Source organism: Onychomys torridus, chromosome 22, assembly GCF_903995425.1.
Source record: "Onychomys torridus chromosome 22, mOncTor1.1, whole genome shotgun sequence".
Lineage (NCBI taxonomy): Eukaryota > Metazoa > Chordata > Mammalia > Rodentia > Cricetidae > Onychomys > Onychomys torridus.
Window position 1 is genome coordinate 12,625,421 of NC_050464.1, and position 19,516 is coordinate 12,644,936.

The following is a 19,516-nucleotide window of genomic DNA, read 5'->3' on the forward strand; positions in this document are numbered from 1 at the left end:
GTCACATGGCCAGCCCTGACTGACAGGATCTTCACTGAATCTGTGGACCTGTTTCTCCCTGCCCTCAGTTTCTCACCAAATTATCACAGTCCTTTGCTACCCTGTAGGTCTTCACACACTGGCATTCCTGTGTATGTATGTGTGTGTGTGCATGCGTGCATGCGTGCGTGCGTACGCGTGTGTATGTGTGTGTGTGTGTGTGTGTGTGTGTGTGTGTGTGTGTGTGCACATGTGGAGGCTAGAAATCAACCCTGGATATTGTTCCTTAGGAACCTTTCACTTGACAGACACTGAATTAGCTAGGCTGTTTGTCCAGCCCGGCCCAGGGATGCTCCCGTGCCTCCACCTCCCGAGTGGTGGAATTACAAGCAGGAGCCAGACACAGGTCCTCACAAGCACTTTATGAGCCATCTGTTCATTTCCTGGCATCCCCTTCTGAGGTTGGAGGAAGGACCATGGGGGCTGGGGCAGGGCAAGTGGGGGCTTTGGAGAGTGTCTTCAGGCAGGGGATTCCTGAGCCCGTCCTGACCTGAGCTGGCAGCGCCCTGGAGCCCCATCTGTGGGGAGAGGAAATGAGCAGTTCTGAGAATCTCAAGACAGGATGTAGTCGAGACGGTTCTATCTTGTGTGTGCTGTGTCTGGGGCCTGATGCCGGGTCTGTATGTTGGGACTGAAGGGCTTTGCCAGTTGCCCACTTTCTCCGACTCTGAGGGCAGGCAGCAGGGTGTGGCAGGTACAGATTGTGGAAGTGGGTCTGGCACACTGGACGGGTGTCAATCAGAGTGTTGGCTTTGCGTGAGCCCTCTGGCTTCTCTCCTGTATACTAAGTTAAGGGTTTGGAGTCTGGACCACGCCCACATAGATGTGGTCTAAAATTTAAAAGTTGCGATTTTTGCCTTGGGGGGTCAGTCTTGAAAAATGTTAGCTGGGTGTGGTGGTATATGTCTTCAATTCCAAGACTAGACTTGGCAAGCTGAGGCAGGGGGATCAAGAGTTCAAAGCCAGCTTGAGCTACAGAGTGAGAGATCTTGTCCCCAAAACAAACAAAACAAGACAAAACAAAAATCCAAGCGCGCGCGCGCACACACACACACACACACACACACACACACACACACACACGTTGAGATCCTCCAGTGTACCCTCAAAGAATAGGCATGGCATTCTCCAAGAGGAAATGGGTGATTTTAAAGAAATACACATAGATTCATATGTGGAGCATCAATAATACAAATAAAGAGTCTGGAGGGATGACTCAGTTAATAAAGCCAGAGGATCCGATTTTGGACCCCCCAGCACTCACATAGAAGCCGGTCTATGATTCTACAACTGGAGAGGAAGAAACACAAGGATCCCCGGTCCTTCCTGCTAATCGGCCAAGTTGAATCAGTGAGGCCCAGACGAGTGAGAGATCCCCATCTCAAGAAAATGACGTGGAGGGCTGGCAGGATGGCTGAGTAACCTTGCTGCCAAACCTGACGTCCTGAATTTGATTCCCAGAACCCACATGGTGGATGGAGACAAAGTGACTCCTGAATGTCGTCCTCTGACTGCCTCATACCCACTGTAGCACACGTACATTTGGGCACACTCAAATATACGCATGCACGCACACTCACACTCACCCACACGTTGGCTCAGCCCAGTCTCTCTCTCTCCCGAGGGAGCTATGTAGCATTATGGCATGCCATTAGGCCGATTGTTTCATTTTATTTTTATTTGTTTTGAGACAGATTCTCTCGGTATATCACTGGCTGACTTGGAATTCACTATATAGACCAGGCTGGCCTTAGACTCACAGAGCTCTGCATTCCTCTGCCTCTCAAGTGCTGGGGTTGTGTTTTATTTTTTAAAACTGTGTTGTTCCGTTAGTCACTTTTTCCACTGATAGCATCATAAACATCTTTTTCCCTTGTCATGTGGATCATTGGTTTTTAATAAGATTTATTTTTAGTGTGTGTGTGTGTGTGTGTGTGTGTGTGTGTGTGTGTGTGTGTATGTGTGAGTACAGGGGCCTGCAGAGGCCAGAAGAGAACATCTCCTGGAGATGGAGGTACAGGTGTTTGTGAACCTCCTGACATGGGTGCTGGGAACCAAACTTGGGCCCTGTGTAAGAGCAGCCAGTGCTCTTGACCTCGGAGTGTTTCTGTGGCCCTGTATCATCAGTTTTTAATGACCACAGAGTATCACACATTTAGCCATATTATGACTGAAAAGATTTGTTTGTTTTGAGACTGGGTCTCACTATGGAGCCCTAGCTGGTCTTGAACTCACAGAGACCCACCTGCCTTTAATCCCAAGTTCTGGGGTTAAAGGTACATGCCACCACACCTGGCCTAGTACCGTGATTTTTTTTTTTTTTTTTTCGAGACAGGGTTTCTCTGTGTAGCTTTGCGCCTGTCCTGGAACTCACTCTATGGCCCAGGCTGGCCTCGAACTCACAGAGATCCGCCTGGCTCTGCCTCCCGAGTGCTGGGATTAAAAGGCGTGCGCCACCACTGCCCGGCTCCATGATTTTTAATACATTCCTGACCCACTGGGTCCACACCTTTCCAGGTCATCGGATCACAGGGGTTCCTCAGTGTGCAGATGATGGGCTCAAGGCAGGCAGTGCCTCAGCTCCTGCTGTTTGCTGTGTATGCCAAGAAAGGCTGCATCGTCTTTCTGTCCGTATACTACTCACCGCCTTTCCTTAGCCCCACCCTTTTCTTTATCCACCCCCTTGTGCATTGCCCATCACCCACCATTCTTTCGCCCGTCTACCCACCTGTCCCATCACCCACCCACGCATCCATCTGTCCACCTATCTATCCACGACTGTCCATTCCCCTGTCCACTTCGCCAATACATCTGTCTATCCACCAACCCATCTATAATGTTTATCCACCGTCCATCTGTCCTGCCCTGGGTTGTCACTCCCTGCCTGAGCATCCACAAAGGAGGCCTGCTACTGCCTTGTGCTCCTGTTCTCTGTCTTATCCGGGTGAAAATGTGTCATTCTAGCAACTTGCTTTTCTACTTCTGTCTCACTCTGTAGTCTGTCCACCAATCCATCCATTTACCCACTATTCATCCATCCATATACATATCCATCCATCAATCTGTTCATCCATCCATCCACCAATCCATCCATCCATCCATACATACACACACATCCACCCATCAATCTGTTCATCCATCCATCCACCAATCCATCCATCCATATACATATCCATCCATCAATCTGTTCATCCATCCATCCATCCATCCATCCATCCACCCATCCATCTATCCATCCATCCATACATACACACATCTACCAATCCATCCATTTACCCACTATTCATCCATCCATATACATATCCATCCATCAATCTGTTCATCCATCCATCCACCCATCTATTCATCTATCCATCTATCCATCCATCCATCCATCTATCCATCCATCACATGTCCATCCATCTGTTTGTCCATTCTTCCATCCATCCACACATCTACTTACTTGTTCATTTATCTATATGTCTATCTATCCACTCACCCATCCTTCTATCACCTGTCCGTCTGTCCATCCATCCATCCATCCATCCATCCATCCATCCATCCATCTATGTATTCATCTATCCATTCATTCTTTCATCCCTTCATCCATCTACTTGTTTACCCATCCATTCATCCACCCATCCACCCACCTGTTCGTATTCACCTTTTTTTTTTTTTTTTTTTTTGGTTTTTCGAGACAGGGTTTCTCTGTGTAGCTTTGCACCTTTCCTGGAACTCGCTTTGGAGACTAGGCTGGCCTCGAACTCATAGAGATCCACCTGGTTCTGCCTCCCAAGTGCTGGGATTAAAGGCATGCACCACCACTGCCCAGCTTCGTATTCACCTTTACATCCTCTCCATTCCCTTATCCATTTTGGCTGAGAAGTACCAGAGCTGAGGTGTCACAGGAGAGACATTGTTGGTGAACAATGGCCTAGGTACAGACTCTCAAAAGGTTTCTACTTTTAGCCACAGGCTAGTGAGAGCTCAGATAAGGTTGCATAGTGTCCCCAGCTTCCCTAACTGGAAACAGAGGTCATTACCATTCCAACTTTGTTAGGACAGGTGTTTATGGGACCAGAGTTGGCCAAAAGGACTCAGGGTGGTGCTGAGCTCTCGGTGCCTTGGGTGGTGATCTGATGGGCTAGTCTCCCCTGTTGGCCTGGCTGATGGACTTCCTGCACCCCAGAGCCCAGCCCAGCCACTGCTGCACTGTGAGCAGCCAGTATTGTTGACAGGGAGGGTGGGTTGATCGGGTTTCCAAATGTGAGGCTCTTTATGATGTCTGCCTGTGGCTTCAGTTGAACCCTCTCGAGGTGACTTCCGGATCAGAGTGGAAAACTGTTTTTCTTTTTTACAGGCAGAGGAGGCCAGTGTCTTTTAATGCCATTAAGTGCTGAGAGAGAGGGGAAGGGATTAGGTTTGTCTGAATTTGGAGGGAGGCAGGGGGAGTGGATAGAACTGTTGTTGACTGAGCTTGTTGAGTCTTCTTAAAGGGTGTCAGGTTTCTCAGAGGGAAAGCTGGCTTCTAGGCCTCTGTGCTAAGTGAGACCCAGCCTGGCTGTTCCAGTGGCATTTTTAGTGTCCCCATGTCCCCAGCTTGCTTCTGTGATGGCCATACAGCTGGGCAGTGGATGAGACATTGGTGTGTTCAGAGGTATGTGGGGTTCTTCAATGATGTTTGACAAAAGGCTGCTCCCCCGGCAAACCTACTTTGCTGTGTGTAAGCATCTGCGTCTGTCACTGAGAGCCAGACTCAGTGTGGGGATGCTGTTTGCCCAGAAAACATTTTCAGTCCATTCCTGCCTTGGCCAACTCAGGCAAGAGTGTAAGAGGAAGCAAGCCCTGTAGAGAGAGGCGATCATAGGTATCGGCCCTCATCCTGCAGGGCTCTGGGATGTTCATCATGGCCCACTATGTGATTGCATAAACATGGGAATATCTGGAATGTCCTCAGGGCAGGAAGAGATGAATAAAAGGAGTCTTAAGAACGCAAGGGAGCTGCCTGAGCTGGCTCACACTGTTAAGCCCAGCCACTAGGAAGCGACGGTGTGAGAACCGTCATGAGTTCAAAGCCAGCCTGGGTTACAGAGTGAGGCCAAAGAAGAAAAGGAAGTTGCTAGATTGGTGCATCTTCACCCAGATAAGAGGGAGAACAGTGGTGCACATAGCAGGCCTCCTCTGTGCATGCTCAGGCAGAAAGAGACAACCCAGGGCAGGCTGAGGTGACGCTGATGCTGGCTACCCGGCATCCTCTTAGACTCGGGAAGGTGGACTTGTACATTCCAGACCCAAGAACATCTCAGTGGAGAAGTGTCCAAAGCCAGAGTGGTAAAGTAAGCAGCTGCCTGAGTGGGCGGGTGGGGCATACACAGGATCTGTTTCATTACTTACAGAATAAAATTATGTATATACACATTGCTTGTGTATGTGTGTATATCTCAGTGCGTAAAGTGTGTGTTGCACAGGTGTGAGGACCTGAGTTCAAACCTCAGAATCCAAGTGCAGTAGCATGTCCTTGTAACCTCAGCCTCAGGGAGGCAGAGACAGGAAGATATTTAGAGCTTACCAGCCAGGATCCAAGTTCAGTGAGAGATCCAGTCTTAAAAACTAAGGTGGAGAGGGGCTCGGTAGGCAAGACTGCTTGCTGAGTAAGCATGAGGACCTGAGTTCGAATCCCTAGCACCCACAGGAAAAGCTGGGTGTGGCTGTACATATGCCTATAACCTCAGTCCCGTGGAGGCAGATACAGAAATGAGGTGGAGTGTGATAGAGCAGGACATCTGCTACCCTCCTCTGGCCTCCACACATGTGCAAAGGCACCCACACGTGCACATACATGTGCATACATACTGTACACACCACACCACGTATGTCCATACACATCATGAGGAGGGTGATTTAGGAAGAGACAGGATGTCATCCTCTGACCTCCACATGCACCCACAGATATGTGTATACACAGGCACGTGTGAACACGCACACACACTACCCTACGAGCCAGGGGTTATTATTTTAACATGGGAGTAACTGAAAGGTCATTTGTTAAAGACCTGCTCTTTCTCATTGTTTTGTGGTTTTGAGGAAATGTAGCCAGGTTGGGATGGTTCCTGCAGATACTGGAGATGCTGTGGTCAAGAAGCACCCTGTCAGGAGCCAGATATCCAGAGCTGGTCTGAGACCTGCCCACAGCTCCTTTGAGGGACTGCCTCCTTTTTCCCAGTGAGCCCAGCAAACTAAAAACCAAGATGTTGGTGGGGTTGGGATGAAGAGCTACAGAGAAGCATGTTTGAACAGAGAGAGAATAGCCAGGGCTTTAAAAAATATACAGTAACTACATATGACAATGGGTTCATTATGATATTTCCTACAGGTATGTAAAGCATTTGGATCATATTCACCTCCTCTTACCTTCTCTTATCCCTCTCCCACACCATCTGACTTTCCATTTCCCACTTTGTCTCTCTGTTTTTATGTCTTTTATTCCTTTGGTGACCAATGAGTGTCATAGAGCCCTATGCTTACAGAGCATGGCTGAAGTGTTATCCACAGGAGCATGGACAGCTTTCCGGTGGCTATACCACTGAAGAAAATCTCCTTCATTCCCTCATCAGCCAGTAAAGCCGGGGTGTGTGTGTGTGTGTGTGTGGCTTCATGAGCCCTCCCCCAGCAACTGTAAACTCTATAAGTCCTTAGGAAGGGGTTGGGGCCTCATTGGCCCCTCCCCTGGGAACTATTAACTGTGAATCCTCAGCAAGGGGCGTGGCCTCCTGTGTTCTTCCTTTCTCCATGATGGAATGTTGACCAGGCTGATCTCCCACAGGTCTTGTAAAGATTTATTTATATTCCCTGAATGTTGGAACTAGAAGCACGGAGCAGTCTGGATCTTTCATTTTGTATTCTCTTCCCAGATGGCTTTGTATATTTTCCGGCCAGAGAGGGCCCTAAAGTTCTCCTGAGGCTTGCCTCGATTTATCAATCTGCATACACTCCTTTCTGATCAGACAGGGAAGTGTCCAATGTTTCCAAGCATGCACATTCCCTGGCTAGGGGTTTCTATATTTGTCCCTTAGCCTCCCCATCATCATAGCCTCCTCTTTGGGGGACCCAGGGACCCTGGAGAAAGGGAGGTCTCTGAAGGTGGATGTGGCCTATCAGGAGAGTGGGCTGGCATTCCCGACTGTTCTAGTGACTACACAGTGAGTGGCAGATTTGGGACAAATATGGCTGACTGGCGCCTCCCTACTGTTTCTGGTGACTCTGACAGCCTGTCCCTATTCACTGCCCTTGGCTTCTGTCCAACAGCCCATTTCACATCTGCATTTAGAAGATGAAGCCACCAGGCCACAGGGGTGGTCCAGAGGCCACTCCAGGCTCCCCAGCTTTGGTAACTTCCAGGGGTCACATGTTCTAGCACATCTCTATTCTGCACATAGGGGTGCCGACTGATGTCTCATTTCTTTATGTCTTTGGAATGCTAGAGAATTAAACCCAGGCCCTTTCACATGTTAGGCAAGTGCTCTACTATTGAGCTACATCCCCAGCCCTCCTCTATCAGGGGTGTGTCTGGAATTATAAACATTCCTGTGACTGTAAATATTTTCCTCAAGAGGAAAAAAAAATCAAAACAAAACCAAAAGCCAACAAAATCCACATAATCAGGCTCGATGGCTACGTCCCAACAGAACTGTATTTATTGGCATGAGAATAGTTCATAGCCTATTGTGACTTATTCTCCGAACTGGATTGTAAAAACAGTACCCATAAAGTCCTTCCTTACTTGTAAGAAGCCAGTCAGGGGCTGGGGAGGTGACTCAGTTGGTAGTGTGCTAGCCTAGCATGCAGAAATCCTGGGTTTAATCTCTAGCACCCCATAAATCCAGGGTGGTGGCTATAATCCTAGCACTGGGGAGGTGGAGGCAGGGGTGTCAGGAGTTAAGATGATTCTTGGCTGCATAGTTTGAGGCCAGCCTGGGCTACATGACACACTGTCTCAAGAAAAACATGCAAAGAAGCCATGTCATCTGTGTGCAGAGCACCCACATGGCTCTGGGTAGCAGGGCCGGTGAAGGCCGTAATTCCCCTTTTCGCTTGGAGGGGATCTCCTCCCCAGGCCTGCAGACTCGATTCTGTGGGCTAAGAGGTGGTAAGTGGACAGGACTGTGTATATGTTGTGGGAAGCAGGTTTACTTGGCAGGGCCATCTATAGCTCTCGACTGTGTGTGTTTTTCAGTGACATATTTGATGCCATGTTTCCTGTCACTCACATCGCTGGGGAAACGGTCATACAGCAAGGTATGTTCCCCATCAGACGCTCATCATCTATCCTGACCAACTTAAGAAACTGCCGGGGCGGTGGGCGCTCGGGAAGCTGAGGCAGGAGGATGGTCATGAGTTCAAGGCCAGTCTGGGCTATGATGTGAGACTCAAAATAAAAGGCAGTATTGGGGAAGCAGAGGCAGGCAGACTTCGAGGCCAGCCTGGTCTACATAGTGAGTTCCAGGACAGCTAGGGTTACATAGTGAGACCCTGTCTCAAAACAAACCAACAGAGAGAAAGAGAGAGAGAGGAGAGGGAGGGAGGGAAGGGGAGGAGAGGAGACAGAGAGAGGAAAAAGAGGAGGAGGAGGAGTGAAGAAAAAGAAACTAATGGAACATAGCATGATGGTAGTATAAATATGTCATCCCAACAATTCAGGAGGCCAGGGCAGGTGGATTTTGAGTTGAAGACCAACCTGGAGAACTTAATGAGTAAAAAGAGTTCTGGGGGGGCGGGGAATGGCCCATTGGTTGAGCCTTTGCCTGGTTGTACATGAGGCCTTGGGTTTAATTCCTAGGAGAAGGAGAGGGGGCTCTATGCCCAGGAAGCAGCATTGGGGCTGCTATTTACTTGGCACTGGTTGGAACATGTAGTTGCAAGGGTTCTTTGCAGGGTAGTCAACAAGCTCTACCTCATTTCATTTTGCATTTTACATCTGTTCTCTCTTTGTTTGGTTGTAGGGAACGAAGGAGATAATTTCTATGTGATTGACCAAGGAGAAGTAGATGTGAGTATCCATCGTGGTTTTTGGACAGCGGGTCCTCTTTGCATGCTTGGTTTGAATGCTTTACACAGCTTAGCACTGGGTCTTGCAAATGCAGGCTGAGAGCATTTTTTTCTGAATAGATGTTTAATGTTTTGTCTGTCTATCTATCTATCTATCTATCTATCTATCTATCTATCTATCTATCTATCTCTATCATCTATCTATCCATCTATCTATCTACCTATCTCTATCTATCTATCTATCTATCTATCTATCTATCTATCTATCTATCTATCTATCATCTACCTATCTCTCTCTCTCTCTCTCTCTCTCTCTCTCTATATATATATATATATATATATATATATGTTTATTTATTTTTGGTGCTAAGGATGAAACTCAGGGCTTCCAGTCCTTAGGTGGGTGTTCTGCCACCCACACACCAGTTCCTTACTGGGGGATTCTAGGCAGGAGCTTTATTGCTGAGCCACATCTTCAGCCTCGTTTCAATCGTTTTATTCAAGGACAAAAATGCATTTTGTCTAAATGATATTATAAAAGCCTAAAAAAGTCCAGTTGGGAAGGAGAGCTGTGTCAGGCAGGTGTAGGGCCAGTGGGGTTCTTTGTTGCTGCCACAGAGGGTTTGCATGGAAAGCAGCCCAAGGTGCTCTCTTCAGCTAGGTCCTGCCAGCAAATGCCACACAGGCTTACAGTGGATGGACATGATGGTCACATGAGCAGGAACTTCCATGTTTGGAGACCCTAGATGTACTGATGTCACATGGGGGTGACGGTCACTTTTTGTGCCAGCATATACCCTTCCTCAGACAGCAAGCTTCAGTGAGGGACTCTCAGGACAAAGGGCTCACATGTTGATAGAGCCCCCACCCCACTGTCATGTTAGAAGCATCCCTGCAGAGACCCCACCTGGTGCCTTCGGCCAAGTCCTCTCTCCTCCTCCCTCCATGGCCACCCCTGCCCAAGCCCCCAGTGCCCTGGCTGGAGAGGCCCTGGTTTCTTTGTGTCTGACACCTGTTCCCAGAGCATCTTTCCCTGAGTGGAGGGGCTTGTTTCCCGTCCAAACCCTCTGTGGCTTTGTCTCTTTGACTTGAGACAGGGTCTCAATTTGTAGCCCCGGCTATCTTCAAGCTCATGGTAACCTTCCTGTGTCATCCTCCTACGTGCTGTGATGACACTCATGAGCCACCACACCTGACTATTTGTCTTTCTCCGAGTCAGTCTGGGGCCTTCTCTTGCCTCCAGGAGTCTGACCACTGCCGGGCTGCCGCTGGGCTTGGGCTGGTACCATCCTTCTGGGTGTCCCCTTACTTCCTCTTGCTGTCACCTGAGTACCTGCTTCTCTTTAGTGTCCTATTCTATGTCAGATCTTCAGGGTGGGTGTCGGCAGGTGCACCCTTCCCTGATAGTTCAGTTGCTCATTTGAGGCTGTTTCTGTGACCCCATTTCTTGAAGGTCTACCGCCAGATGGACCAGAGGACATGGACAGAGTCTCCCCAGGACATTTCAGGGTCTTTAAAGTTGCTGGTCAATTCTTAGGCCAGCCCCAGGGTTATTGCCAGGCTGGGACTCAGCATACCCACATCTTTTGAGTTAGCCATAGTTTGTGCCCCACCTGTCCAAGGGGACTTGCCTTGTCCTCCATTGCCTCAGAGGTATCCATGCCACACCCTGCCTGGTGCCCTGGGGTTAGACAAGCTATTTTGGGCCTGGCCTCTGCTCCTAACCCTCTGTCCAGCTGGGCTATTTCTGGGAAAAGCCTTTTCTGATTTCCCCAGCAGCCTGACTTTGTCCCACAATGCACTTCTGGGAACCGCACTGGCTCACCTGCTTCCGGAGCCACCACATAGGAAGTGACTCACCCTGGCGTCCAGAGGGGGCACCGGTAGAGTTGACCTAGTGAATTTGACAGCTCAACCCCTGGGTCTGGGTCTCAGGGGATGGAAGGCGTCCTGTCTCCCCAAACAAGGAAACTGAGTCGGAGCTAGTGATCCCTGGGTTGGGGAGGAGCAGCACTGTTCACTCAGCACTCGGAGGGAAGTGTGAGGCAGAGGATTAAAAATGGTTCTGATGTCAGGCTCTGCTGTGACCATGGTCACCTCCTTCTGCTGTGCTTCAGGTTAGAACAAACAAACAAACAAACCAAACCAAACCAAACCTCTATGAAAAACCGAGCCCAGAAGACAGCCAGGTTCCTGCCCTAACCAGGTCAGGTGAGGAGGGATTGGCCCCTCAAGTGGGTCCCAAGGACCAGTCTCTCCAGCTCTCTGTTGGAAGTGGCATTGATGGGTTGCGATGCTCAGAGGTGATTCATTTCTAATTTCTAGTTTATTGTTGTTTTGGTTTGGTTCTAAAGATGGGGATTTCATGTTAAACAGGCTGGCCTAAACTTACATGAGCCAGGGATGATCCTGAACTGTCAATCCTGCATCCATTTCCCGGGTGCTGTGGCAGGGGTAGAACCCAGGGTTTCTGGCCTGTCAGGCAAGTGCTTCACCACTCCTCTAGTTTGAACCCATCATTCCTTCCACAAGCCCTGCCCTCAGGTTACTGTCCACTCCGGGGGACCCCTCAAACCATCACTCACTGCTCTCTTGTTCCTTCCCATGTGTTGGCTATCGCTCTTGCTCTCCAGGGGCCTTGCCAGCTCCCATAGTACCCCGGAAATAGTCAACATGAGCCTGCCCTGGGGGTGGGGTGCTTGTAGATAACAATCATCAGGAAATTAGTAAACAGTGTCTCACACTTCTGGGCCTTGGCTGTCCTGGGTTCTCTGCTTCTTATTTTTGCTCTGCCTTGCAAACTCTTATTCATCCTTCAATACCCTCCAGGCCCTGCTCCTCTGTTTGCACTGGTGCATTGATAAATACTGACCTGGGTGACAACAGATAGCCAGACCCTCCCCCAGGAGCCTGAGGGCCCATGTGGGTTCTGATCTGGGCCCATCCACCCTCTAACCCCCAAATGTGCTACAGCCCCCTTCTTCCTTCTCCTCCTTTCTCCTCTTCCCCCTCTTCTTCCTCCTCTTTTTCCTTCTGGGTTTCATGTATTCTAGCCTGAACTCAAACTTTTTTTTTTTTTTTTAATTAAGAAATCATTTCAGCCGGGCAGTGGTGGCACACGCCTTTAATCCCAGCACTCGGGAGGCAGAGGCAGGCAAATCTCTGTGAGTTTGAGGCCAGCCTGGTCTACAGAGCAAGTTCCAGGAAAGGCGCAAAGCCACACAGAGAAACACTGTCTCGAAAAACCAAAAAAAAAAAAAAAAAAAAAAAAAGAAATTTTTTAATTCATTTTACATACCAATCAGAGATCCCCTCTTCCCTCCTCCTACCCCTCCAGACTCTCCCCCTCAACACCCCCCCCCCCTTTTCCTCCTACAAGGAGGTAAGGCCTCCCATGGGGAGGTACATTCAGTAGAGGCAGGTCCAAGCCCCTCCCCCTGCCTCAGGGCTGTGTGAGGTGTCCCACCACAGGCAATGGGCTCCAAAAAGCCAGCTCATGCTAGTTTGGTTTGGTTGTCTCTGTAGGTTTCCTCATCATGATCTTGATGCCCCTTGCTCATAGAATCCCTCTTCCCTCTCTTCCACTGGACTCCTGGAGCTTGGCCTGGTATTTGGCTGTGGATCTCTGTATCTGCTTTCCATCAGTTTCTGGAGAAAGGCTCTATGAAGACATGAACTCAGACTCTTTTTTTTTTCAGAGCTGAGGTCTGATCCCAGGGCCTTACACTTGCTAGGCAAGCGCTCTACCACTGAGCTAAATCCCCAACCCCATGAACTCAGAGTCTTTAGGTGTTGGAGAATGTCCTTGAACTTCTAATCCTCCTGCCTCCACCTCCTGAGTGCTGGGTTTATGGACCTGTGGTGCCAGGGATAGAACCCAGGACTTCAAGCATGCTAAGCAAGCGCTCTGCCTACAACTGAGCTGTATCCTCAGCCCAAACACGCCCTCCTTCGTGTTCACCAAAGTCACCTAGAGTCTTTCAGGTCCATCTCACAGACAAGGCTGGGGTGACCCCAGGGGGATTCTGGATCACGCATTCTTTGGTTTCCCAAAATAAGTAGATGTAGGAAAAAACGCTGGCTGCCCTCAGGTTGTTTCATGGCGTCCCAGGACCCCCCCCCCCAACCCACGTGCATCTACAGGAAGGCTGTGGGTGGGTCAGAACCTTCTGTGGACTGTGCAAGGAGGCTCTGCTCTGGTCCTCTCCACCCTGGACTACCTCAGCTGTGATGGGCTTCGTCCCAGAGAAGTGAACATGGAGGGTTACACAGGAACTCTCCCATAGAGCGGCCCTCCTGACCTCTTCCCATGAACACATTCATTGTGTGCTCTACAGACCCCACTCCAGCCTGTTCCTCTAGCGGCACTTTCAACCCCAAGGAAGCCCTCCCTACCCACTCTGCACCCCTGGTGCAGCAGCCACCTCCCTCCCCAGGGTATCTGAGGCCGGGTGGCCATCTTGTGTCCTTGGCTCCCTGAGTCTGTGGTTTTCCCTGGAGGTTCCTGAGCCCTGCGCGGTGGAAGACCTCCAGGTCTGGCTAGGGAGCGGAGACTCACTGTCCGTGGGTGGCTGTAGCGTGCTCAGTGTTTTAGTCTATGTCATTCCATCTTCTTTCAGAAGCCAGTCTCTATCCCAGTGTCCTCAGAATCCTGCAAGATGGGAAAGTCACATTAATGGATGATGCTGACTCCTTGAATGTGGAGTGTGAGGTGGACAGGACTGGCAAGATTCCATAATCCCCCGCTCCACCCTTTTAAGGCAGGACTGAGGGTCCCTAGAGCCACAGCTGATCTGAAAAGACCCTACCAGCCCTCCCTGGGGGATAGCCACCTTCTAAGCAAAATGAGACAATAAGGGGCCAGGGAGGGAGCCTGGCTTGAGGTTTCCTGGCCTCTGGTTGGCCCCACTGCCTTATAACGATGGTCGGAGCTCTAGCTGGATTCCTGCCAGCCTGGGGACATGTGGAGGCAATTTTGTGAAGGAAAAAGTGAGCTCACCTTCACACAACTGCAGTTCTTCAAATATATTGTCTCAGCAGATCTGCCCCACCTCCCTCCCCAGCCGGGAGGGTCAGGTTCAAAGGCGGCTTTAGAGGTTCTTGCTGGACCCTGGCTGGCCAAATCAGGATGTCTGGGCATTGTGGGTGGATGGCGCTTCCTGGCTAAAGCCTTGAGTTTAGGATGCAGAGGCTTCGGGTGGTGCAAAGACTGTCCCTATGAGTGGGTGCATCCGGCCTTGCCTCCCCACAGTGCTGTGCAAAAGTCCCCAACACCTCCGTCAGTCTCTCAGACTTTCCAGTGGGAACAGGGGTGGGCGGCAGGGAGCGCCCACAGGGCTGGGCATGGAGGAAACTGGACTGTGATGTGGGAGATGCAGGGTAACCACACAGGGGCCATCAAGGAAGGTCATGTTTAAGGAATCAAAGGGTGCCCAGTGAGGGGTTGGGAGTGAGAAGCCGGCATGTCAGTCCCAGCTGAGTTATGGGGCATATATCACTATAATCACAGCGCTTACTCTCAATAAGCTTCTGTGGCCTCGGCGCTGTGTTCTGTGACCCCTCCCTCAGGCCGGGCAGGTCTGTGAGGATGCCACCAGCTCAGCAACTGTTCAGCCTTTACCTGGGTGGGGGCATGAGAGGGAAGTCACCAGCTTCACCCCTCCAGGCAGGATCCGCACCCCTCCCTCCAGACAGGCTGGTGTGCTAGGGTTTCTGGAGCACCCCTCTGGGATGGACACTGCCATCCCACTACCAGTGCCCTAGAGGACCAGGGGACAAGAGGCCTAAAGTTCAGTCTTGGTTAAAGCCATAGCTTTCCACAGAGACTGTAAATGCCAGGCAGTGTGTGTACATTTGCCAAGAACTATGATCCATTTTTCGAGTAGAAAAATATTTTCCAATTTATTTTATTCATGGAACACAGCATTTCTGCTGAAAAGGACACTCAGCTGTAGGCAGACAAGATTGGGAATGGGGCCCAGAATCTTCCCTGCTTGTCTTTAGACTTCTTCTCATTTTGGGGGTCCCCCCATCCTTTCTGAAGTTCACGCTGTCCCTGTGGCTTTTAGGTAGGTAAGATTCCTCCTGTTCCAGGAGAAGAAGTTCTTCTCACCTCAAAGATATCTCCCTCCCTGGCAACATGGTGTGCATTCAGGAGCCAAGCATCCCTGGGCACCACTGTCTTGTCCAGCAGTTGGGCTCATGGCTATTCAGTTTGCCAGAGTTTCTGGGTGAGCGCCTATGTTTAAATTGGGAAAGTGCTCGGAGCATGAGATTAACTATGGTATCGTCAGCGCAGCTGTTAACCATCATCCACCTGCACAACTCTTTCCTCTGTGAGTGTGGGGGAGGGGGTGGAGGAGCACACGTGCCTTGGAGGTCAGCGCTTAACCTCGGGTGTCTTTATCAGTCACTGTCCACCTCGTTTTTTGAGAGAGGGTCTCTCATTGGCCAGGGGCATGTAATTTGGTCAGGCTGGCTGGCCCACACAACCTCAGGTTCAACCTCACCTGCCTCCACCTCCCCAGCGCTGGACTTACAGGCATCCACCATCACACCTGACTTTTTGAAAACATGGCTTCTGGCAACTGAATTCAGGTCCTCACATTTCCACAGTGAGCTGTTGTCCACCAACCTGCCTCGCCAGCTTCTATCTGACCCCTTTAATCAGTCACTCCACAGCCCCAGCCCAGCCCCCAACTCTCCCCTTCCTATTTCCTACCCTGGAAATCTGACTCCTGGGGTTGGGGAGGTGGCTCAGTGGTTAGAGAGCACTAAACACTCTCTCAGAGGACCTGGATTCGATTCCTAGCATCCACACGGCAGCTCACAACTGTCTATAACTTCAGTTCTGAGGTATCATACCCCTTCTCCTGCTTGCACAGACTTACAAGCAGGCAAAGCGCCCATACACGTAAAATAAAAAACAAATCTAAAAATAACCTGACTCTTCTGAGGGCTTCATACAGCATTATCCTGTGGCTGCTTGTAGCTGAGCAAAACATTCTCAAGGTCTGCCATCCATTCACATTACGGCATGTGTCAGAATATTCTGTTTAAGGTTGCATAGCATTCCACTGCGGGCATGTGCCACATTTTCTTCATGTGCATCCTTCTGGGCTCTTGCAAGCTATGCTGCAGGGAACATGGATGTGTGAATGTCTCCTGGAGACCTGCTTTCCAACACGCTGTTACGTTTCAGTTTTGTCACCTGCAGAGCTGGTGGTACCATTTTTCTGAAGGTCTTGGCACCTCCCAAGCATATTTTACCCACACAGCACATCATCTCTGAGGTCCTCGGTGGCCCAGCTTCAGGTCACAGGGTGTTAGGGTGTTGAATGCAGTCTGACGGTGAGTGTGCTGGGGGAGTTGAGCGTGTTAGATCTTGAGGCACCCAAATGCCGTGGCTGTTCTAGTGAGGATGGGTGACAGCGGCTGGGTGCTGGCAAGTCCCCCCGACTGTTGGGCTCGTGCAGATCTCATGGGATTCTACTTTGGGGTTCACATTGGGGTGAGGAAGTCATCAGCTAACTCCAGATTTGGGGTCTTAACCTGACATGTCTTAGGGGGCCCAGGAATTGCATGTAGACATGAAGAAGAGCAAGAGAGAGCCACACCAAGGATGAATTGGCTACAAGGAGGAGAGGGACCCTCACTGGCCCAGTGACTACCCGGGAGTGGTTCTGGGTAAGGTATAGGCCAGGAATGACAACCCTGTGCCCCCTAGCTCTTGTGACCATCCTCATCCTTACTTCCCCACTGCTATCTTGCCTACTTTTTGAAGTGCTTGGGAATGGAGGCGGAGCTGATCCTGCCCCAATCTGGGCACCCCTGGGCTCCTGGCAACCTTGGTCTGTCTGTGCCAAGAGGGCAATGTTCACTGGTCCTGTAGTCCTGGTGCTCCAGAAATCCAGTGATCTTTGGGGTCTCTGCCAAGACTTTACTACACAGCTACCTCTGGGCACACTACAGTCTGAACAAGCCTTGGCATGGAGTCCCCTAAAAGCATGCAGAGTCCAGGCCACCCCAGGGGTCTGAATTCAGAGTCTTTTATGGTTTCCCTTTTTCTTCTCTTTTCTTTTTTTCTAATCTTGTTGTCCGTGCACATGTGCTGTAGTGTATGTGTCCATGTGTGTACACATGTTATAGGAAGCCAGGGGTCAACCTCTGGTGTCGTTCCTCAAATACCCTCCACTTTGTTTATGTACATTTAATTTATTATAGTGTGTGTGTGTGTGTGTGTGTGTGTGTGTGTGTGTGTGTGTGTGTGTGTGTAGGGTGGTGCTTTGGACACCACACACATCTGGAGGTCAAAGGACAACTTTGTGGAGTTAGTCCTTTCCTTTCCTTTTACGTGGGTTCCAGGGATCGAACTCGGGTCGTCAGGCTTGCGAGGCAAGTTGAGCCATCCTGTCAATCCACCTTGTTTTGTTAATAGAGCCTCTCACTAGCCTGGGACTCACTGATTTATGTAGGCTGGCTGGCCAGTGTGCCCCAGAGATTTGTCTGTTTCTACCCACCCCCTCCTCTCCCTTCTCCCACTTCCTCTGCCCCCCCCCCCCCCCCCCAGTGCTAGGGTTACAGACCCAGGCCCCTGTTCCCAGAGCATGTGTTCTGGGTCCTGATTTCATATATTCTTGCTTGCAAGGCAAACACTTTAGCAACGGAACCATCTCCTCAGCCTTGTCTTTTTCTTTGTTAGACAGAGAGAGGCTCTGTAGCCTAGGCTAGCCTTATATTCCCAATCCCCCAGACTCAGTTTCTCAAGGGCTGAGATCACCATGCATGGGCCATCACACCAGGCTTGTATCTCCGTGGCATTTGCCTGTGGCCTGTGTCTCCGCTGTTTGGAAGATCCACTGCGGATGGGAATCTGTCATCTATTGCAGAGTCCCTAGAGGTCAGAAGGCGCCTGGGTCAGAGGGCCACTCACTGAGCAGAGGCTCAACAGGGACAGGCAGGAAGGAGGAAGGCAAGCAGGGCAGAATGGCGGAGGCTGAGCTCAGCTGGAGGACCCTTGGCTCCCAGGGTGGCATAATGTAACCCAGTGGGGCCTTCCTCCATTTTTCTCTTAAAGGAAGAAAAAACAAAAAATGGAACCAAACAAGAGTAGCCCCTTTGCGTACCAGCTGGGTGGAGGAGCTGTAACAGAGGCCAGTGTGCACAGAAGGATGGCCCTTTGTCCTCCGGGTGGCCCTGGAGGACACAATGGTTTCCTCTGACACTGTGGGGGGATCCCCTAGGCTTGAGGCTCTGGGGGTGAGGGAGGGTAGTCCCTGCAGAGGGTCTCTACTCCCTGGCCATGTCCTGGGTGCAACCACATGCACTCTTCCTTAGGGGAGTGAAGTCAGGGAATGGCTCAGCTGGGAAGCTGTGTTCCCAGAGGCTCTGGGGGAAGGTAGCTTTATGTCCTTTCTTCCCCTTGGGGTAGTCGGTGGGGGGGCTTCCTCGATCTGCATGCTGTAAAGAGAGAGACTAGCTCGCTGGCAACTCAGCAGCGGGGACTGAGTGTCCCACACACCTCTCCCAACTCCAAGAGCATCTGTACTTATGACTCAGCCCAAGATGACACATGGGGACACAGGGTGGTGGGGTCAGAGCAGCCTCTAGGGATATGCTTTCAGTAACAGATGCTTCTGCTGGGCCAACAGGTGAGCCTGGGACACAGCAGATGCGACCTCAGATCTTTGTCAGAGACAAGCAAGGACGTCACATTCAACTGAAGAATGTCTTGATGCCTGGGTGGTAGTGTGTGCCTGTAATCCCAGGTCTCTGGAAGCTGCAACTGGAGCTTAACTTGCCCCCTAGTTAGGAGACAGCATGGATTACAGAGGGAAAGTCCATTTCAAAAAGGGGAGGGGTTGAGAATATGGCTCAGTAGTAGGTGTTTGTGTAGAATACTTCATAGAGAATTGGGGACATGGCTCAGCGGTAGAGCATCTTCCTAGAATTCCCTAATAAGGAGCTGGGGTGTGGTTTAGTGGTAGAACACCTACTTAGAATCCCCCAGTGAGGGGCTGGGAGTGTGGCTCAGTGTTTAGAGCACCTGCCTAGAATCCTCCAGTATGGGGCTGGGGTATGGCTCAGTGGTAGAGCCCCAGCCTAGAATCCCCCAGGAAGGGGCTGGGGTGTGGCTCAGTGGTAGAGCACCTGCCTAGAATCCCCCAGTGAGGGGCTGGGGTGTGGCTCAGTGGTAGAGCACCTGCCTAGAGTCCCCCAGTGAGGGGCTGGGGTGTGGCTCAGTGGTAGAGCACCTGCCTAGAGTCCCCCAGTGAGGGGCTGGGGTGTGGCTCAGTGGTAGAGCACCTGCCTAGAATCCCCCAGTGAGAGGCTGGGGGTGTGGCTCAGTGGCAGAACATCTTCCTAGAATCCCCCAGTGAGGGGCTGGGGTGCAAGGGTTCAACCCCTGGTACCAGAAAAAGCAACAAAAACAGTGATCCTGGTAGCTTCCTGT

At 50.7% G+C, this 19,516-nt stretch overlaps 1 protein-coding gene across 4 annotated transcripts in view; it reads left to right on the top strand.

The window, feature by feature from the left end:
• Prkar1b (protein kinase cAMP-dependent type I regulatory subunit beta) overlaps positions 1-19,516 on the top strand; it is a 139,998-nt gene that overhangs the window by 86,082 nt on the left and 34,400 nt on the right. For all 4 annotated transcript variants that reach the window (XM_036172323.1, XM_036172322.1, XM_036172321.1 and 1 more), the window contains exons 5-6: positions 8,252-8,313; positions 9,018-9,064. In XM_036172323.1, coding sequence (XP_036028216.1) covers positions 8,252-8,313; positions 9,018-9,064 — 109 coding nt within the window. The remainder of the gene's footprint in view (positions 1-8,251; positions 8,314-9,017; positions 9,065-19,516) is intronic.